The 23,144-nt window shown below is 44.3% G+C and overlaps 1 protein-coding gene across 1 annotated transcript in view; it reads right to left on the bottom strand.

The window, feature by feature from the left end:
• Nucleotides 1-4,177: 4,177 nt before the first annotated feature.
• LOC147903648 (ubiquitin-conjugating enzyme E2 8-like) overlaps nt 4,178-23,144 on the bottom strand; it is a 64,260-nt gene continuing 45,293 nt past the window's right edge. The window contains exons 3-4 of the mRNA XM_087400433.1: nt 21,580-21,684; nt 4,178-5,040 (exon numbers count right to left, since the gene is read on the bottom strand). Of these exons, the coding sequence (XP_087256559.1) occupies nt 4,897-5,040; nt 21,580-21,684 (249 nt within the window). The 3' untranslated portion in view covers nt 4,178-4,896. The remainder of the gene's footprint in view (nt 5,041-21,579; nt 21,685-23,144) is intronic.

The following is a 23,144-nucleotide window of genomic DNA, read 5'->3' as shown; positions in this document are numbered from 1 at the left end:
ATGAGAAAATGTGTATATAACCTACCATACAAAGTGATGTCCAAACCTTATGAAAATTTGAAAGTAGAATTTTCATACTCATCGAAATGTCTTTGCAAAGTTTTATGGTCGTATCATACATACATGTATGGTATAAGCATGGCGATTCACAATTTTTGGACAATCTACAAAATGTATGCTCCAAAACAAGAAAATATTCATGTCCAACCAAACAAATGATGTCCAATCATTATGAATATTTGTAAATATAATTGAATTAATTTTTTAAGGACCTTTCGAAATTGTCATGATTTTTGGATATATAAAGGTCTGGGATAAGCATCTTGATGCACAATTTTTTGGTAATTATACATCATGCATGATAACATGAGAAAATGTGCATGTCCCACCATACAAATGATGTCCAATCCATATAAAACTATTGTTACTCATTTAAAGGTATTTCCAATTCTTAATGACTACCATATATACATGTATGGTATAAGCATGCCGGTTCACGATTTTTTAACAAAGCGTAGAATGTGTGCTTGAAAGTGAGAAAAATGTGCATGTACCACCATACCAATGATGTTTGAATATTATGACTCTTTGAGAGTATAATTTCCTTACTCATTGAAAGGTCTCTGCAAAGTTTCTTGATCATTAGTCATATACACCTATGGTATAAGTGTATGCATGTTCAAAAGCAAGAGAAGGTGCATGTCCCACTATATGAATCATTGTGAGTATAGGAACCTTACTCACTAAAAAGTATTTGCAAATTTTTGTGATGATAAAAAACATACACCTATGGTGTAAGCAACCTGATGCACATTTGTTTTGACGCTTGTGTAGCATGCATGCTTGAAAATTAGAACAAGTGCATGTCCCATGAGCATGCCAATTCACAATTTTTTTGCAATACACATGGTCAAAAATGTGCATGTACCACTACACAAATGATGCCCGATCATTATAAATGTTTGTGAGTATAAGGGACTTATTATTTAAATATATTTGCAAAGTTTTATGACCATCAAACACATAAATATGGAATAAGTCTCGTGAAGAATAACTTTTATTTACTCACGTGCCATGCATGGAAAATTCAAAGAGAGTGTTTATTTAAACAATGTTTGAGAATTTTTAAATTTGAATAGCTCAAAATAAGGTCCTTGCCTCCCTAGCACCCATGGTGGTCCAATAGGTCTTAGGTTATCCCCCATTCTCAGGTAATGTCTACGGGATACAAGGAGAAGTCTCTCACAACATAGACTTTATTGTTTCGTCTCCATATTTGTTTAAATATTATGCATAACCTTAATAGGATATTATAAATTTTAAATAGTGTATTATAAATTCTTTTGCCATACATAATCTATATATAATTGTCCTTGCGAAGTCACATAGTATTAGCTAATCTTACTCATGGACCAATATATGATTCATATCATCATGTATAGGTAGTAGCCGAGCCCTATTAAGGGAGAAACCAACCTATCATTTCATGTATTATTCCCCTCTTAAGTACAAGTTGGCTTTTCGTACTAGGCAAGTCCACACTAACCAGATCTAGTAAAACCTTAGATATACCTCGAGGGTATGAAAGCCCTTTTTGGAATTAGTTACTCAAGGGTACATCCCAAATAAAACATATCTCCAAAAAAACTCCATGATATAAAGGATTTTCTCTTGTACTTTTCAATTATTTACCACATCTAAGGGTCTCCTCAACTAGGGTTCTCCCACTAATTTGTATTAATTGTTTTATAATATGCATCATGTATATGGGGGTTCAATTGTTTCTCTTCTTTATATATATAGTATCAAAGGAATGTAAAGTGAAGATTATCTATCCATAATCTTATAAATTAAGCCCATACCATCATATGGTAGGGCATATTAACCTTGCATACACTAAAAGGGTGTAATAAAACATTTTCTCACGTAGGAGCCAAGCAAGGGAAAGGGTATTTGTATATGTGTGTCTCCATTTTTCAATCTACTTATCAATATTATGGACATGTTTTCAAACCTATATAATCCTTTAGTATTCTCATCTACTTCCCTCCTACCAATTGTGTATGGGCAATCAAAAGATTCTTTTATATGACATGAGTAAATGACAAGTTTTCTCAAGGCCGACCGAAGGAGAAGTGTGTGTGTGCACGCGCCTACGTGGGCATGGGTGGACCTTACAAGAAGGCTTGATACCATGTTAGACATCAATTTGAAGAGGCAACAAGTCTAAGAGAGAATAGGACCCCCCATTTGAAGAGGCAACAAGTCTAAGAGAGAACAAGACCCCCCATCGAGAAAAACTCACCCTATTAATTAATCTCTGTTTTTCTTTCTTTTTGGGGTGGGGGGAGGGGGCGGTGGTCAATTAAGGTAAGCTCGAGCAACGATGGTCAATTAAGGTAAGATTGATTATGGAGGTGGCGCAACAGTCTACGACGGTGGCACAACAGAGGCTTCTTCCAAAAGCCTCTGAATCCAAAAGTTTCTGTTGCCTTGGTCCCCGGGCATAAAAGGAGGGGGGCTATAGAGTGCTCAGTGCAGGCAAGAGGGGCTGTGAAGGCCTCTCCACCTCCAAGGCAAGGGGGTTGTTAAGGCTCTCCAAGAGAAGGAAGAAGACGTTGAGCGAAAGGTAGGGGGAAGGGAGAGGAGTGGGAGAAGTGAGAGGGTGAGGAGGGAGGGACGAGAAGGGAAGCTCTGGCTCAGCAAAGGGAGAGGAGGGAGGAAAGGGGAGCGGAGTGAGGACTACGAGAAGGGGGGTTGAGGAAGGAGGCAAAGGAAGGGAGTAGAGAGTAAGGAGGGAGCGCAGGCGAGAGCCAAACAAGAGCAAGAATTGGCACGAATGAAAGTAGCTACTGCAATAGGGTGTGTCTTTAAGCTTAGTAATAAATTAATCAATTGAAATAGGACTCAGATGCAAATAGTCTCTGAAAAAATGGACAACACAAACAACAAAAGTGGTCATCCCATGACTTGGAATTGCTAGAGTTTTTACCACTTGAAATGAGATAATACATACATAACCTCTAATGATTATACAATGTGCATGTACCTAGATGAATCCAGGAACTTTCCCAAACTCATCCTTTAAAAACACAACATAGTGCAGCTTCAATCTCGCGAGTCACTCATAAGATTGAAAACCATAAACTCCATCACGCATAGCAAGGACTAGCTACTATGACATCCCCATTGACGTCATCAACGCCCAACAATGGGTGTATACCATAGCATAAAAGTATGCTCTCACACATACAAATCCACACACCCACACATACTTGAGCATCCATTTATACAAAGTCTTCGTACTAAGTTTCTATCGGCACTCCGGAGGTGAAGGGCAAACTCAGCCATGACGAAGACTAGCACTAAAGGAGAAGGCTAATCAAAAATAGTCCAAATCTCTTCATTCAAGCTACAACTGCTTGTGAAGTCTAAAGGATTTCATTTTAGTCTCTCCCAAACGAGCATCTAGATCTAAATCTAGCTGATAGGGCAACGCACCATTTAAGATAGAAAGAATTATAGCAATACCAACAGGCCGCAACTTGGACGAAAACTTCACGACGTGAAATTTGCATGTCCCCTAATACAACAGAAGCATATACCTAGATGAATCCAAGAACATTCCCAAACTCATCCTTTGAAAACACAACGTAAGCTATATTTGGCTGAGAAGGTGTCTTGGAAATGCTTTTACCAACAGCTAAAAAATCAGTAAACTCTACCTCCAAGTACAACCTTTTAATAGCTTGACTTCATATTACTATCTTGCTAAACATGTAGGATATTTGAAAAAAAGCTGCTTGCATAAAGGTATAACCCAGAGTGTCCTGTAAATGCTAGAAACTATAGATTCAAGCACACAACCCTCAAATAAGACAAATTTGTATCTATACAATAGAATATTAAACCCACATAGACCCTTGAAGAATACTACACGAGCTAATGACACAAACACAGAGTGGGAGAAAGAGCAGACACACTAGGAAAGACAACTTTCAAGAAGAAATTAAAAGAAAGGAGATAGAAGGGGAATTCATTGAATTAGATTTAGTATGAAATACAAACTCAAAACTTGTAAGAAAGATATGGGACAAAAGCACTAGAACTCCCCTATCATTCACAAGCATGTGAAACAATTACAAGCTCAAATACCATGCTGTCTGTGCACAATGCAATCTAGAAAGGCTATATCGAATTCTTCGAAATCATTCAGTAAAACAGGTGGTCCACTCAATACATGACGCCCTGGCCCAACGTTCTGGGCTTATGTTATGTCATAACACCTATCCTTTGCAACAAAAGAAACACCGCATCCCTGTTCCCCTGGAAGCCTTTTGCTTACTTGAAGAGGAGGAATCAGTGTGGAAACTTTTATGATGTGCTTGTAAGCACAGTCTAACACCAACCCCATCACTAGAACTATTAAATCCAACATTGATGTCACATTGAAGACATTTCATAATTGGATGCAGCCAGCATTTTTTGGAAGTTTCTGGTATAAAAGAAATACTCAGTGGTTTTACCTTCAAAACTCTTATAGACAAAATAAAAAACCCTGCACCTTGAAACCCTCCCATGATCACAGATGTCAAGCTTCAAATGCAAAGCCTGTCTGACCTTATAACATAGTACACTTATGCTCTCTTTTACTTTCATCAGCCAGAGTACCCCACTCACCATGTTCTGTATATCCAATAAGGATAGCTGATATCCTAACTGAGGACATGGTGAGCACACAGAAGATGTAACCCTCTTCATTTGTGGATCACATGTTGAAACCTCCTACCGTAATTTTCAAAAGCAGAGCAGCAATACAAAGACAACATAGTAGAATGGTTTTTAGTACTCTGTTCTAATTACAAGTGGCATACCCAAACGTCCAGGAGGATAATATCACCCCATGGCGTATTTCTGGGTCCAATTTCTTGCTGTTGCCTCATATTTTGGCTTGTCTGTCTTGTACATATGAGCAATCTCAGGTACCAATGGATCATCTGGGTTTGGATCAGTGAGCAAAGAACAGATAGAAAGCAGAACCTGTCCATAATCAACAACAGAAGCATTAAGAAATGTGCCAGCATGTAAAATGCCACATAAAGAACAGGATGCAATTGGTTGATATTCTGAAAGATAAGCCTAGCCATTATTGATCCCAAATCATCCACATAGACCCACCTTACACGCATTAGTGTAGGTACATATGTACACAAACCACACTTAATAGGTATCAAACCTGATAATGCTACCCATAAACACAGCCCACACAATGGTTTGAAAGGAGCTATATGCTATTAGCCTATTATTCACATCTTGAATCAGTGGAGTCATTATCTGTATGCTTCTACTTTTGTGAATGTATCTAGATGAATCAGAAACATGCCCAACCCAAACTCATCCTCTGAAATCACAACACAGTGTGCAGTTTCAATCTCATTACCACTCACAAGGTAGAAAACGATAAGGTCCATCGTGCATAGCAGGATTAGTTACTATGGCATCCCCACCGACATCATAGTGTCCAATGGTGGGTGTGTACACATATCCACACATATACCTAGATGAATCCAGGAACATTCCCAAACTCATCCTCTAAAAGCACAACATAGTGTAGTTTCAATCTCATGATAGTCACTCACAAGGTTGAAAACCATAAACTCCATCATGCATAGCAGGGACTAGCTACTATGACATCCCCACTGACGTCATCAACGCCCAACAGTGGGTGTAGACCATAGTATAAAAACATGCTCTCACACATACAAATCCACACACCCACACATACTGGAGCATCCATTTATACAAAGTCTTCGTACTAAGTTTCTGTCGGCACTCCGGAGGTGAAGGGCAGACTCAGCCATGATGAAGGCTAGCACTAAAGGAGAAGGCTAATCAAAAGGTAGTCCAAAATCTCTTCATTCAAGCTACAACTGCTTGTGAAGTCTAAATGTTTTCATTTTAGTCTCTCCCCAATGAGCATCTAGATCTAAATCTAGCTGATAGGGCAACGCACCATTTAAGATAGAAAGAATCTGTTATACTTTACTTGAGCATCCACTTATACAAAGGTCTTCAAACTAAGTTTCTGTTAATGCTTGGAGGTGAAAGGCAGAATCAGCCACCGTGACAAAGGATAGCACTAAAAGAGAAGGCTAATCGATAGTCCACATTCTCTTCATTCAGCTAATGCTTGTGAAGACTATCCAAATTCATTTTAGTCTCTCACCAAACAAGCATTTAAGCAAAAAATGCTTGACAATCTAGCTGATAGGGCAATGCGCCACTTAAGATAGAAAGAATCTATCACAATATCAGCAAGCTGCAGGAAGGACGAAAACTTCATGAGGTCAAATGTGCATGTCCACTAATACGACAGGAAAAAAAATATAGATGGATCCAAGAACAACCCAAACTCCTCTGAAAACACAACACAATGTGCAGTTTCACCTTTTGTAGTTTACTTGGATAACTATTCTATATTTTTACAACACTTCTTATCTAGGGACAGGAAGGCCCTGTGGTTGAAGATTCGTTATGGCAAAAGGGTCTAGGAACAAGGTAGCTGATGCCTTAAGTAAAATTGGTAGTGTGAATCTACTTTGCGTCATCGAGACCAATTCACACACATATATTTATGAATCCAGGAACATGCCCAAACTCATCCTCTAAAAACACAACACATAGTGCAGTTTCTATCTCGTGATAGTCACTCATCAGACCAATATGACTCTTTCACATGCCTTTATCCCAAACATGATTTCTTCGAACATATGTGCAAACTGGAGATGCTTCTCTTGGTAGCAAGATTACAGTCTTTTGTTCAGAATGCTCTACTTTTCCAAAAGGTTGAAGTCCATGTATTACAGGGTAGGAGATACAGATGTTCGAATCTTGTATAAATGTCAAAACAATCTAGTGTTGGGTATTGTGTCCATAGTTTTGGACAGAAATATATATTTTGGTGGTTTCTCTATTTGGCTGGTTCATTGTCTATTGATGAGTCTCCACACCTATTTTATGCACATAAGTAAAGAAGTTTGTGATTCCACACCCACACCGCACACTGTGTGAGCTCCTGGGCATTACTATAAGTATTCCACTGTGCGTACCCTCTGTTGGGTATTTTTTAACAATTGTATGGTTAAGGATACATGATTGTAGGTCAATGTGACCTCTGTAACACTAGCCACGTTATGTCCAAGTAAGGACATACCATTCTGCCCCTCCTTAGGTAGAGAACTGAGACACAAGCTTCGAAAAATGTATACTTTTCCAAGTATTAACCTATTCGAAGCAATCCTTTCATGTAACCGAACACGTGTGTTCCTAAGTTGTCGGTCCCTATAATTCATAAGACATTCCGATTGTAAGTGGTTAGATTCTTAAGTTGTACAAGTTTATCTTGCAAGGCTAGATCATTTGCTGCACCGAACCTCTCCTCTCTTTCGACCTATGGACATGAAAGATTGGATACTCGAATACCATCAAGTACACACATTTTGTAGTCCGCTTTATTGATCTTTTTAATACAACCCTCTGTAAATAATCCGAAAACTTAACATCTCTGTCAATGACTATGTCACCCGGTAAGTTACACAAGCTAAACAACTTTTCTACAAATAGGTGAGCAAGCTGCGTGGCTGAAATATTCTCTCTTGTAGGAATGAACCGTGACAATTTGGTGAGCCGAGTCGATCCTGGATCACCCAAATTGCATTATTTCTACAACTTTGGGAATCCTACAACTAAGTCCATAGACATACTCTACTATTTCTTTTCCGGTATCTCCAAAGGATGCAACAAGCCACCACGTCTTAAGCGCTTAGCTTCGTTGACAATTTCGAAAATAGAGTTCGGCATCTACGTTAAGCTTAGGCTAGAGGAAGGCTCTTTTTACTAGATCTTAGATCCAGAGTCCCACCAATGGTGTGGTCCCCTGATCTTACCACAAGGTCTTTCTCCTATCTGTTGGCTATCTCTAGACTCGAGCCCGCGTGCTCCATCTCCAGCGTCTGTAGACTTTCCGTCCAGTGTGTTCTTCTCCACCTTACTGCCTGTGAATCAAGCTAGGTGGGCAGCCCCTGCCAAGCTTTGTCTGCAGCACACAGGTCCCTGTTCCACTGCTCCAACCTGCTTGTGAATGGCTGCTCCAAAAGGTATGATGATCTCAGCACCTTGCTGCCCTAGAAGACAGCCAAGGTCCAGGCCCTTCCTGGCTAAGTCTGCAGCCCTTCAAACACCTTCTCACCTCCTGGATATAGGTCCAGAGGGTGGCTTCCTGCTGCTCCTTTCTGCCTCCTGGAATGTTGGCTGCTGGATTAGAAATGAGGCCACAAGCCTCTCCTTTTATAGGCCCCAAGGGCCCCTTGAACTAACCGACCAGCCATCCCTAAATGGGCCGACTGGCTGGTCTGTTTGGGCCGACCACTCTGCCCCAAAACAGCCCTTTAAGGGCTCACAAAACTAGGGCCCTTTGGCCCACACTTCTGAAGGGCCCGAAGGGGGAAGAAGAGCAAGAGGGAGAAAGTGAGAAAGAGAGAGGACTCCAAATGTGCGGGTGTGAAGTGATGAGCCACACCACAAACTCATTAGTTTTATTAGGATTAGGTTTTATCCTATGACTGTCTTAAGACAGTCATAGGTGTCTTAACTTTAATAAAGGGGTGGCAATGTGCCTTTACCCCAACAACCTCCCACCTAAAGGCCAATGTGCCTAAAGGGGAGAAAAGAATAAAAATTACAGCAATATAGAGTTACTGTATACAGGACCATAAATTTTGAATGGTCTCATCCTAATCCCATGATGTGGCGGCAATGTGCAAACCGCTCAGTAGGCAAGCTCTTAGTGAGCAAATCTGCAGGATTATCATCAGTATGCACTTTCACAAGCTCAAGTCGCTTGTCTTCCAATACCTCCCTCTGATGAAATGATATTTCACATCTATGTGCTTGGTCTTCTGATGAAAGACCGGATTCTTTGCCAACATGATAGCACTCTGACTATCACAATGCAAAACCGGCATATCTGCTGTAATGCCCAAGTCTCCCACCAGCCGAGTAAGCCATATTGCTTCCTTGCAAGCCTCAGTGGCTGCAACATATTCAGCTTCAGTAGTTGACAGTGCAATGCATTTCTGCAACCGAGACACCCATGATATAGCACCTCCTGCAAATGTGAAAATATAACCGGTAGTAGACTTCCGGTTATCTGCATTCCCTGCATAGTCTGAATCTGTAAAACCATGCACCAATGCATCCTGCCTACCATAGCATATGCACAGTCTTTGGTACCCTTGAGATACCTCAAGACACCTTTCACTGCTTCCCAGTGCCTCTTGCTTGGATTTGCCATATACCTGCTGATGACTCCCACCGCAAAAGCAATATCCAGACGAGTGGCAACCATGGCATACATCAAAGATCCAACTGCAGATGCATACGGAACCTTGGCCATTTCAGCCTTTTCATCATCTGATCTGGGGCTGTCTTTACTGCTGAGTTTTAAATGTGGAGGCAACGGGGTACTAATAGACTTCCCCCCCTCCATTTGAAACAAAAGTACTTTGTCAATGTACTCTTTCTGTGACAGAAACAAAAGTCCCTTGGACCTGTCACGAGTAATCCGCATGCCAAGAATATGATTTGCATCACCCAAGTCTTTCATGTCAAAAGACTTATGCAGTTGTTTCTTCAAAGCACTAATCTCATGCTGAGATTTACTGGCAATAAGCATGTCATCCACATATAGAATGAGTAGCATCAAACTGCCATCCTTTGCCCGTTTGGTGTATAAGCAATGATCGGTTTCACACCTATGATACCCTTGGGACTGCATGAAGGCATCAAACTTCTTGTACCATTCTCTTGGCGCCTGCTTGAGTCCATAGAAGCTCCTCTTGAGCTTACACACAAGCTGCTCTTTCCCTTTAACAGCATATCCCTCTGGCTGACTCATATAGATCTCATCATGGAGATATCCGTGAAGAAAAGCTGTCTTCACATCCATCTGACATAAATCCATGTCGTCATGAGCAACAAGAGCTAACACTGCTCTCAAAGTAGTCATCTTGACTACAGGGGAAAAGATCTCATCAAAGTCAATGCCCTTCTCCTGCTTAAATCCCTTGGCAACCAATCTGGCCTTATACCTCGGTAAAGCATTTGAATCCACTTTGATTTTGTAAACCGACTTGCATGACAAAACCTTTCTACCTGCAGGTAACTGCACCAAGTCCCATGTATCATTTTGAAGTAGGGAGTCCATTTCTGACTGCATGGCTTTCTCCCACTTCTTTTTCTCTGTTCTTTCCATAGCTTCCTTGAAGCTGGAAGGCTCACCACAATCTGTCAGCATGATAAAATCAGCCACATTATTGGCTCCTGGAACAATCCTAGCAGGAGGCCGTTGTACACGGGTGCTCCTCCTAACAAAATGTTCCGGATTAGGCTGCTGTCCAGCTTGTTCTTCATGCATGACGGGTGGCTGTACCACCATATCTGGCTGTTCTACAGCCCCATCTGCTGGCATATCTAGTGGTGCATCATTGGCAAAATTATCTGGCTGATTTTCAGCCTGTATACCCTCTTGAACAGGGTTATCTGCAGCAGCCTGCTGCTGCATATAAATGGGCATTCTTTGCTGTCCAACATCATCATAAATAACCATCCTATATTCCACAGGTTGCACAGGTTCCTTGTGTACACTATCCTCTTTAAAGATGACATCATTGCTGCGTATAATCTTCCGTTTAACGGGATCCCATAACCTGTACCCCATTTCACGTTCGTCACCATAACCCATAAAGATGCATCTGATAGACTTTGGATCCAGTTTGGTGCGCAGTTCTTTGCGTACATGAGCAAAGCACTCGCAGCCAAATACACGTAAGTGCTTATATGAAGGTGGCTTGCCAGACCACACCTCCTCTGGCACTTTCAACTCCAAAGCCTTGTTTGGCGACCTGTTAATAATGTGAACTGCTGTTTGCACGGCTTCTGCCCAAAAGCCATGGGGTAATGCAGCATAAGACAACATACATCGAACCTTCTCCTGAATAGTTCGATTCATCCGCTCACTTGCACCATTTTGAGATGCATTATGAGGAGCTGTGAGTTCCTGTTTGATGCCCTTAGCTTGGCAAAACTGCACAAAAGCATGTGACACATACTCACCCCCATTATCGGATCTAAGGCATTTCAGCCTGCGACTTGTCCGATTCTCAACCTGAGCGACAAACTTCTTGAAAGCATCTAAGGCATCGCCCTTATGCTTCAAGAAATTGACCCACACTTTGCGTGTGGCATCATCAATGAAAGTAATAAAATATTTTGCACCCCCTAGTGATAACTGTGGCATCTCACACAAATCAGTGTGCACTAGATCAAGTGGTGCTCTATTCTGGGGAGTTCTCCTCTTATGAGGAGTCACAGAATGCTTGCCAAATATGCAATGATCACAAGTAGGCAAATCTGAAAAAGAAAGAGACGGCAGATAACCCAAACGTGACAGTTCTTGCATTCCTTTAACAGACATGTGTCCCAACCGGCTATGCCACAATGAAACCTTTGGCAGCTCGGTTATGGTAACAACATGATTACCCACACTGGAAACATAAAGAGGGTACAAGGTATCACTCTTAAAACCCTCAGCCACTACAGCCTGGCCATCAGTAATCACCCATTTGGAATCCCCAAATGTGGTGTGGTAACCACTGTCATCCAATAAGCCAGTGCTAATCATATTTTTCTTGATTTGCGGCACATGGCGGACACCATCAAGCATGAATATGCGTCCATCAGGAAATACTATCTGTATATTGCCAATCCCTGCAATCTGACATGCATAGTTGTTCCCAAGATGAACAACTCCATGAGTACCTGTGTAGGAAGTAAACCACTCCCTATGAGGAGTAACATGAAAAGAAGCACCTGAATCCAAGAGCCAGGTGTGCATGTCATGGCCATCAATAACCAAGGCATGTGCTATTACAGCAGAAGAGCATAAAACATCATGTCTGTCACTGTCACTGTCCTCTGCTGCAACATTCACGGCATCCAAGTCATCTGCCTTGGCCTTGCCTTTGCCTTTGCTTCCATTGCCTGCATCCTTTGTTTCAGCCTTCTTGGCTTTCTGATCCCGTATGAACTTGAAGCACTCAGACTTCACATGTCCCTTCTTGCCACAATAAAAGCATTCAATATCCTTTTTGCCACGGGACTGATTGCGGGATTTGGACTTACTAGCAGATCTCCCCTTCTGCTGAGTCCTGCCTCTATCCTGTACCTGCAAGGCATTTGAAGACTTGCTGCTCGCATTATTCTTCCTGCTCATTTCCTCCATAAGGAGAGAGCTCTCTACATCAGCATAAATAAGAGTGACATTCGAATTTGACAGGGTCGTCTTGAAAGTGTCCCAACTCTCAGGGAGGGTACACAGCAAGAAAGTAGCCTTGAACTCCTCATCAAGATTCAATCCCTGTGCAATCAGCTGTGTAAAGATGGCATTGAACTCACTCAAGTGTGAGGTCATAGCTGTACCTTCCTTCATGCGAAGATCAACCAGCTTCTTCAACCAATAAACCTTACTGGCTGAGCTCTTTTGGGCATACAATTCTTCTAGCCTTTGCCATAGACCATAAGAGGTCTTTTCAGCCTGAACATTGAACACAAGAGTGTCAGAAATAGTGAGCATGATAGCTGCCCTTGCGGACAAATCAAGCTCTTCCCAGTCATCAGCTGCCATGTCAGATGGCTTGACACCCTTCACCCTTATGGGCTTAGAAATCTTCTTTAATAGAAGTACATTCAAGCACTATTCTGCCCATAATGCATAATTGTGTGCTCCTTCCAGTTTCTTTATGTTCAGAATTGAAGAATCACTTCCCCCTGATGCCATATCAGATAAGGAAAGTATCTGACTCACTGGAAGTAAAAAGACTGAATAAAAATTCTGATTTCTGAGAAAAAACTTGCTGTATTAAGAGCCAGGAGCTCACAATAGTGCTAGTTGTTACTGTCAGGAAAATCTGCAGCAAAACAGTAAATGACCCTGTAAATACTGTACCTTCTGACACATTGTACTGTGCTCAAAGAGGCATAAACAGAAATTTCAGAATGCTGCAGCTGCTCAACAAGTGCTTAACAGTGCATAATCAGCTGACAAGGCACAAACACTGCTGTAAACACTGCTGTATTGGCTGTACTGATCACTTCTCCCACCTCAGATGAGGTATTGCACTGAGTTAATATGCATAAACCACTTGGCAAACACCCAAAAAAAAATGACACTTCAGCCTGTCACAAAACCTGCAACAGAAAATGGGATAAATCCCAAGCAATCACCCTTCTGCCAAGGGGATAAAATGCATCTGAAGATCTCTGTCGGTGACCCAAGTGCTATCAAACAAAATCTGGGCAAAAGCCCCTTGATCTGACACCTGAACCAAGTGAAAAACACCTCAACACTGAGGTAGTATGCAATATGAAAGTCTCTCTGACAAAATCAACCAACAGTGTAATGCATATACTGTCCTGTGTAAAAATGACATACACAGATCCCAACGTACAAACACTCAATGAGGAACCTTTTGAGCACTGTCAACGATGGACAGTTAGGGACCGAGTAAACTCGATGCGCCCTGGCCAAGCGTGGCTCAACTGAGGTTCTCTGAGTTTTGCACAAGAAATGTGACCTGCAAGAAAATGTCACCTCAACACTGCGGAAATCAAGACAAATGTGTGCTCTCTGGCACCACACTGCCTCAAGGCATACAAAGCATCACCTGCCGGGCAAAAGCCCTATGATCTGCTCACCTGTAAACTGAGATTCAAACCCAGTAAAAGCATATGTCCTCTTGCAAAATCAAGGCATTACCTTCCCAGAACAAAATAACTGTGCAATCAACCACACACTGTGGTTCTCTTTTCCTCAAGCACGAGGTAAATGAAGGTACTTGCTGTACTTTCAAGAAAACACAATTCTGTGAACTGAAAGATGATCCTGAGTCAAGAGGAATGAAGAGCAGAGTGCTCTTTCTCCTCTCTTTCTTCCCCAAAAAAAATGTACCTGTTGTACTTTCGTACTTGCTGTACCTGTGCAAAAGCCAGATCCAAGGAGAAAAGTATCCTCTGACACAGATCCCGAAAAAAAAATGTCCCTCCCTGCCGCAAAAATCGGAAGCAGCTCCCTACTCAGTTGAAGGGCCTGTCAACGTACAGTACAGTAGTCTGTACTGTACGGCACAGGGCCGTCCGTACGGATGTACGGATGTACAGCCGTACAGATGTACGGCGCGCGAAAGGAGCCTGCGCCTGCGCGATGCGCTGCCCCCTGCGAAGTGACGCGCTGCTGTGCCGCCCTGCCCTGCGCGATGCGCCGCCGCCCTGCCTGCTCGATGCGCTACCACCCTGCCTGCTCGCAGCTGTAGCGGCTAGCAGCGCCGCCTGGCCCTGATACACATGCTAGGTTGAGGAGTTCGTTGAGGGGGTGGTTAGGCTAGGGTAGGGAGTGGAGTAGGGAGAGTAGGAGAGGTAGGCTCTGATACCAGTTGAAGGGCCCGAAGGGGGAAGAAGAGCAAGAGGGAGAGAGTGAGAAAGAGAGAGGACTCCAAATGTGCGGGTGTGAAGTGATGAGCCACACCACAAACTCATTAGTTTTATTAGGATTAGGTTTTATCCTATGACTGTCTTAAGACAGTCATAGATGTCTTAACTTTAATAAAGGGGTGGCAATGTGCCTTTACCCCAACAACTTCTAGGGCTTTTGGTCCTCCAATCAAGGCAGGGGCCCAGCCTATATAAGGCATGCCACTGCCCACTGGCAGCCCCATTTGCTGCTCTACCAGGCCCCATGCAGCCCCGTACACCTGCGCTGCTGACCTGCCATGTCAACAATTGTTTACCTTGTTCTCCTGATCTGCCACATGTGCGCCTTATAGAGAAACGATAGGGTTTGCATTGGAGCGATCAGAAAATAGACAATACTCAGACACAACTCAAGAACGAAACTCAGAAAACATAGTGCCTGTCGGTAATATGAAAAACTGAATACAAGAACCTCAAGCCGGTGTGTCTCCAGGACCGTGGCTGAGGTGAATCAGAAAGATGATTCCATGTAGAGAAACAGTAGAAAAGATAGCAGCAGAGGGAGCGAAACGCAGTCCTCCGTGTAGCTCGATGATGACGAAGAAGATGAAGGGCTAGAGCTGCCCTAGGAAATGGCTGAAAACCAGCATACTCTAAGGAAGGACCTTCAGGCTATCTGGAATAGCAACATGATGAAGAAAAGGAGCAGATCTGGAGCAGGAGGAGCAGAGGGGCAGATTTGGAGCAGGATGAGGCAGATCTGGAGCAAAAGAAGCAGAGGGGCAGATCTGGAGCAGGATGGGGCAGATCTGGAGCAGAAGGAGCAGAGGAGCAGATCTGGAGCAGGATGGGGGGCAGATATGGAGCAGGAGGAGCAAATGAGCAGATCTGGAGCAGGATGGGGGCAGATCTGGAGTAGAAGATGGAGCAGCCACGAGGAAGGAAGGAGAGGCAAAGAGAAAGCAGAAAGGAGGCAAAGAGGAGCAGATCTGAAGAGGAGAGGTAGATGGAGCAGGCGGGGCTGCAGCAAAGGATGGTGGAGAAGAGGAGCAGCTGCAGGTCCTGTCCTGTCCTGTCAGAAGGAGTGTGGGGGCAGATGCCTTTTATAGGCCAGACCTAGCTGGTCAGCCAGCTAGTCGGTGGGCCTGCCAGCTAGTCGGCCAACTGGTCGGCCAGACCAGCTGGTCTTTCTGGCCACTTGTTTGGCTGAGGTGGCTGGCCTTTTGGCTGGCCTGTGAGCTGTTAGATTGCCCCATAAATTGGGGATTGTTTAGTTGCTGAATACCCCCTCTCAATTGCCAATTTGGAGGGGCAAACATTGTGTGCTGGGAGCTTCGTGTAGGGATGTCGATGGTGGTGCTGGCTATCCCTGTGAAATGCCCAAGAGAAGATCACAAGAGGAGTGCCCTTGCAAGGGAATTGTTCACTTCCTCAAGTGTCGGAGTTACACGTATGATACCATATAGACATAAGAACACTGTGAAGCTTGAGAGAATAAGCCACCCCCTCTCACCGCCGAAAGGTGGAGGAAAGAGCAAAGGTAAAGAACAAATTTGTCATAGCAGTACTGATAATCCAATGAGGTCGGAGCTGAACAGTGAGCCAATGTGTGTCCGATCTTGGACCTCGGGAGAGAGGAGTCTATCCCCGCCTCCATGCAGGTAGAAGATTCTAAACAACAGTCATCTAGACACATCTGAACAGAAAGGGTCCCGCCTAGGGAGAACTTGTAGATCCTGGAAGTCGATGCCGATGGTGGTAAAGGTGAAGGATCATGACCCCCTCTTTCAAAGAAATGGGGAGTGTCAAGCCGGAAACCGAAAAAGGAGTTAGGGATGGGAGTAGAAGATGGAGTTCTGAAAGGGAGGGAGGGATGGGAGTAAAAGATGGAGTTCTGAAAGGGAGGGAGGGATGGGAGTAGAAGATGGAGTTCTCTCCCTTAGTGCGCAGCGGAATGAAGAGGAAACTGATATGTTCATAGAGTGATGCTCCATGTACCTATGGCCTCCATGAAGAAGCAAGATCTTTAGATCACCAGAGATCTGGGGTCTTTAGCTCACCATGGCTCTGATACCATATAGAGAAACGATAGGGTTTGCAGTGGAGCGATCAAAAAATAGACAATACTCAAACACAACTGAAGAACGGAACTCAAAAAACACAGTGTCTGTCGGTAATATGAAAAACTGAATACAAGAACCTCAAGCCGGTGTGTCTCAAGGACCGTGGCTGAGGTGAATCAGAAAGATGATTCCATGTAGAGAAACAGTAGAAAAGATAGCAGCAGAGGGAGCGAAACGCAATCCTCCGTGTAGCTCGATGATGACGAAGAAGATGAAGGGCTAGAGCTGCCCTAGGAAATGGCTGAAAACCAGCATGCTCTGAGGAAGGAACCTTCAGGCTATCTGGAATAGCAACATGATGAAGAAAAGGAGCAGATCTGGAGCAGGAGGAGCAGAGGGGCAGATCTGGAGCAGGATGGGACAGATCTGGAGCAGAAGAAGCAGAGGGGCAGATATGGAGCAGAAGGAGCAGAGGAGCAGATCTGGAGCAGAAGGAGCAGAGGAGCAGATCTGGAGCAGGATGGGGGGCAGATCTGGAGCAGAAGGAGCATATGAGCAGATCTGGAGCAGGATGGGGGCAGATCTGGAGGGGCGAATTTGGAGATGTAAGATGGCGTTGGATACCATGCTCGTGAAGGAATTGAGTTGCCTGAACGTCTCTAGCCAGAAGCTGTGAATACTTCTGTTTATATCCTTAATCGTTGCCCTACTCAGCCCATCCCGAACATGACGCCTTTTGAGGCCTTCTATGGCTACCGACCCTCTATTTCTCATATTCGCATCTTTGGATGCCGCACGTACACTCATACTCCCAATCATACTCGCGGTAAACTAGAACCTCGTGCTGAACTTCTACTTCTAGTTGGCTACTCAGTAGAAGCCAAAGCTTATCGCTTATTTGATCCTCGCACAAACAAAGTTTTGGTTAGCCAAGATGTGGTCTTCGATGAAAGAGATGTTCTAAAAAATTCCTCTTTGCCTCCTCTCTGCTTTCTCTCTGCCTCTCCTTCCTGCCTCCTGGCTGCTCCATCTTCTCCTCCAGATCTGCCCCCATCCTGCTCCAGATCTGCTCATCTGCTCCGATCTGCCCCCATCCTGCTCTAGATCTGCTCCTCTGCTCCTTCTGCTCCAGATCTGCCCCATCCTGCTCCAGATCTGCCCCTCTGCTTCTTCTGCTCCAGATCTGCCCCATCCTGCTCCAGATCTGCCCCTCTGCTTCTGCTGCTCCAGATCTGCCCCTCCTGCTCTAGATCTGCTCCTTTTCTTCATCATGTTGCTATTCCAGATAGCCTGAAGGTTCCTTTCTCAGAGCATGCTGGTTTTCAGCCATTTCCTAGGGCAGCTCTAGCCCTTCATCTTCTTCGTCATCATCGAGCTACACATCGGACTGCGTTTGGCTCCCTCTGCTGCTATCTTTTCTACTGTTTCTCTACATGGAATCATCTTTCTGATTCACCTCAGCCACGGTCCTTGAGACACACCGGCTTGAGGTTCTTGTATTCAGATATTCATATTACCGACAGGCACTATGTTTTCTGAGTTCCGTTCTTCAGTTGTGCCTTAGTATTGTCTATTTTCTGATCGCTCCACTGCAAACCCTATCGTTTCTCTATATGGTATCAGATCTGGAGCAGGATGGGGCAGATCTGGAGCAAAAGGAGCAGAGGAGCAGATCTGGAGCAGGATGGGGGGCAGATCTGGAGCAGGATGGGGCAGATCTGGAGCAAAAGGAGCAGAGGAGCAGATCTGGAGCAGGATGGGGGCAGATCTGGAGGAGAAGATGGAGCAGCCACGAGGCAGGAAGGAGAGGCTGAGAGAAAGCAAAGAGGAGCAGATCTGAAGAGGAGAGGTAGATGGAGCAGGCGGGGCTGCAGCAAAGGATGGCGGAGAAGAGGAGCAGCTGCAGGTCCTGTCCTGTCAGAAGGAGTGTGGGCCTTTTATAGGCCAGACCTAGCTGGTCGGCCAGCTGGTCGGCCAACTGGTCGGCCAGACCAGCTGGTCTTTCTGGCCACTTGTTTGGCTGAGGTGGCTGGCCTTTTGGCTGGCCTGTGAGCTGTTAGATTGCCCCATAAATTGGGGATTGTTTAGTTGCTGAATACCCCTCAGCTCTGTACTATTCCGTACTGTTGTTGACGTCATCCGTGGTCTCTTCTCTTGGGTCCCTACTGCTGTCCTTTGCTCTGCCTTATGCCCCTGCGGATCAGCTAGGTACCCGCCTCTCTTCTTTTGGGGCACATCTTGCCCTAGGTCTCCCTTCCCCACGCTCTCCTCATTTGGGGGCTTACAGATGGGGAGGTGACCTTTCCAACACCCCCTCTCACCGACACATCTCGGCCCAATGCCAACATGTCGATGACAATGCTCCAGTAACCCCCTGGTCATAGTCCTCTGGAACCTTTCGGTGTCGAAATCTTTTCCTGGCTTTTCATCCACTGGCTCCTGCTCCACTAGGTCCGGTTCCGCTTCCGCACACCATCCTGGTACATAGGTCCATCTTTGGTAGCACCTCCTGATACCACCTCCTTCAGTCACGTTCCCGCCTCTGAACTCGAGCAATCCAACCGTCACGATCTTCCAATCGTCCCCCTCATAATGAGTGTACAACCTGGAGTCTTCCAAGCACCATGCTCTGAGGGTCTGTTTCAACCCGTCCTTCCTTTGGCAAGGTTTGCAACAAAAGTACATCTCCACATAACGTGGACCGCAAACTTTAAACGCACCTGATTGAACCTGAGTCACCCTCCTCTTCGCAAGGGTAGAGTCCTCCAGTCGTGGAAGTCGATTCCCAAGAGCTTCTGAATCAGGGTCGTCCTTCAGCAAGGTCCCTGCCTTCAGGCTCCCACACTTGTGAGCCTCCTACTTGGGCTATGATACCATGTTAGAAAATACCCAACAGAGGGTACGCACAGCGGAATACTTTTAGTAATGCCCAGGAGCTCACACAGTGTGCGGTGTGGGTGTGGAATCACAAACTTCTTTACTTAGGTGCATAAAATAGGTGTGGAGACTCATCAATAGACAATGAACCAACCAGATAGAGAAACCACCAAAATATATATTTCCGTCCAAAACTATGGACACAATACAAGAGAGAGAGATCCAGAGTCCCACCAATGGTGTGGTCCTCTGATCTTACCACAAGGTCTTTCTCCTATCTATTGGCTATCTCTAGACTCGAGCCCGCGTGCTCCACCTCCAGCGTCTGTAGACTTTCCGTCCAGTGTGTTCTTCTCCACCTTACTGCCTGTGAATCAGGCTAGGTGGGCAGCCCCTGCCAAGCTTTGTCTGCAGCACACAGGTCCCTGTTCCACTACTCCAACCTGCTTGTGAATGGCTGCTCCAAAAGGTATGATGATCTCAGCACCTTGCTGCCCTAGAAGACAGCCAAGGTCCAGCCCCTTCCTGGCTATGTCTGCAGCCCTTCAAGCACCCTCTCACCTCCTGGATATAGGTCCAGAGGGTGGCTTCCTGCTGCTCCTTTCTGCCTCCTGGAATGCTGGCTGCTGGATAAGAAATGAGGCCACAAGCCTCTCCTTTTATAGGCCCCAAGGGCCCCTTGAACTAACCGACCAGCCAGCCCTAAATGGGCCAACTGGCTGGTCTGTTTGGGCCAACCAGTCTGCCCCAAAACAGCCCTTTAAGGGCTCACAAGACTAGGGCCCTTTGGCCCACACTTCTAAGGCTTTTGGCCCTCCAATCAAGGCAGGGGCCCAGCCTATATAAGGCATGCCACTGCCCACTGGCAGCCCCATTTGCTGCTCTACCAGGCCCCATGCAGCCCCGTACACCTGCGCTGCTGACCTGCCATGTCAGCACCTGTTTACCCTGTTCTCCTGATCTGCCACGTGTGCGCCTCAGCTCTATACTATTCCATACTGTTGCTGATGTCATCCGTGGTCTCTTCTCTTGGGTCCCTACTGCTGTCCTCTGCTCCGCCTTATGCTCCTGCAGATCAGCCAGGTACCCACCTCTCTTCTTTTGGGGCACATCCTGCCCTAGGTCTCCCTCCCCCACGCTCTCCTCATTTGGGGGCTTACAGATGGGGAGGTGACCTTTCCAACAACGACAAATAGGACAAGAGGTACCTTTGGTACAATTAGGATAGTCCTAGGATTGAAACACCTAGGACACTCTATACCTATATAAGTAAGAGCCTTGGCTCATTCAAAGCATTTTTGGGGGTGCTTAAAATATTCCCAAGATGTGAGCTGGGTTCTCTGAAAACTGGCTGCTCTTTGTATCCACCATCAGCGCCTAACGGCTTGCTGATTTGTATGGATGGCTTTTTCCAGCAATAATAAAAATTTATGTTTTTGGGGAAAAAAAGAATAAGAAGACTTAACACTCAACATACCCCTGAGATCTTGCAAGAACCTGGATTTCCTTGCCTAATTGTCGTGCACCCATGAAGCACAATAGAAAGGATTGAAGTACATGACACACACAAACCATTAGCTCCATCCTATGTGGCAGAACTAGCTTTATCAGGTATCCTCATCCTACCCAAAAGTGGTTGAAACATGCCCATATATTAAACATCCAAACACATGAGCATCATACATTTTTAGAAAGATCATTATACTTGATTTCTATCAAGGGAACAGATGGCACTTCAGGAGAAATGCGATCAAAATTTGTCCACCATTTATCATGCCTCCAAAGCCCAAGATTAAATTACTTCATGCTCGACTCACCTGATGAATCAATCTCAAAGCACAATACTTGCCTCAAATTCAATACTTGAAAACAACACGTACGACTATTCAGCTGATTAAAGTGTTATGTTTTATTCTTATGTTATGCTAGACCTAAATTAAAAATACATATCGTATTTCTTGCCTGAAACCCCATACTTAAAGATGCATGTATAAATGTCTATAGCTACTGATGTTTCTCTTCCTGCCATTTACAAACAAAGACAGTACAGTCTTGCCTTTGAAATTGTCAAGGCTGGGCTCCATTGCTCTTTCAGTATGTCCAAGCAAATACTGCCATTGCTATTGATGTTTGGGTGGAATACTTTTGTCCTGAAGGCAACCTGGTATATTAACAACAGATGCACAAGTAAATGAGACCAGACCAGCAGGCATGGAGGGGCCATTCAAAAAAAGCTACTAAATGAGCACAAAACACAGTTTTTCTTTTGATCCATACTTATATACAGTGCATATCGTGAAGGTATTAAAGATGCAAAGAGCAAAAAATGTCAACTAAAGAAACACAGTAAATCTATTCTTATCATTCAACCTTCAAGTAACAGCAGATTTGTGCTCTATCCCTCCAAATGAAAAGACGAGACCGAGTTTCACAGATGTGCTTTTGATTTGATGACTCATCCTGAAGGCATTAAAGATCTAGAAAACAACTAAACATCAACTGACAAAAGAGAGTAAATATATTCTACTCGTTTAACATGCAAGTAAACCCCAATATGTGTTCTACCTCTCCAACATGAAAAGGCGGATGTCTAGCTATATATATATCCCTTCATGAGAATATATCCGATCTTACAAATTCAGAATTTTTGAACTGCGATGGCGAGGCAGAACGGGAAAAAGAGAGAGATAGGGAAGAAGAGCTGGAGGCTGAATACAGCCAACACACACACACACAAAAAGGGGAAGGGGGGGGGGGGCTGGTTTAACATCTCCAAAAGCCAACGAGACCAAGTCAAAAGTACATCAAGAGGAAAACAACTCTGATATGGGATCAAGAGGTGTGACATCCCTAGGCCTAATGTCGAAACTCCAACAGAAAGCTGTAGGAATACAATCCATTGCCAAGAGTTAATCCTATCATGTGTCATCCAAGAGTAATCTAAGCTCCATAGATCAACTAGGGGTCGTAGTGCCTCTAGAACATGTCCAAAAGTGTTGTTGCCGCCCCCTATTCTTCGTGGGGTGTACCCATGGGTGTCATGAGGCAACCTAATGAGGCGAAATGAGGTTGCCTCAAATGGGGTGAAATCCACATTCAACTTGGTCAAACAAAGTTACTCTAGCCAAAACTCGTAAAGCTAGGCCACCTAGACCTCTGGTAAGATATGAACAATCTTCTTACCTTGGTCAACTTATGTGAACCTAAACGTCAACCAAATTAAACAAGTTAACTCCGGTCAACATGATCAAACTATCTTCCATTAGCAAACAAAAGAGTGCTTTATGTGAGACCAGAATTTTTAACCAAAGTCCACATAGGCTAACTAGACATCTCCAATTAAGGGACTAATTGCTTAAGGTAAATTGAATGCACTTCTATGTTTATTCTTTGTTCAAAATAACCCTCACAAGATCATCACCTTAATTTTCCTCATCCAATCAAAATCCTTCACATCACTCTCTTCTTATGACATGATATTCTCATCATACCACTCTTCTATACCTCTCTTGATCTAGAAACACACTTGCATGCTTATGTGCTTCTTGGCACACACATATTCTAACATTGATCTTTATTGCAATTCTCTCACAATGCCTCAAAAAAGTAAATGCATTTATC

Source organism: Dipteris shenzhenensis, chromosome 3 (genome assembly GCF_047967505.1).
Source record: "Dipteris shenzhenensis isolate YYH24624 ecotype China chromosome 3, Dip_SZ_1.0, whole genome shotgun sequence".
NCBI classification, from domain to species: domain Eukaryota; kingdom Viridiplantae; phylum Streptophyta; class Polypodiopsida; order Gleicheniales; family Dipteridaceae; genus Dipteris; species Dipteris shenzhenensis.
Note: the sequence above shows the minus strand (reverse complement) of the source record. Positions and strands in the feature narration are given on the sequence as shown.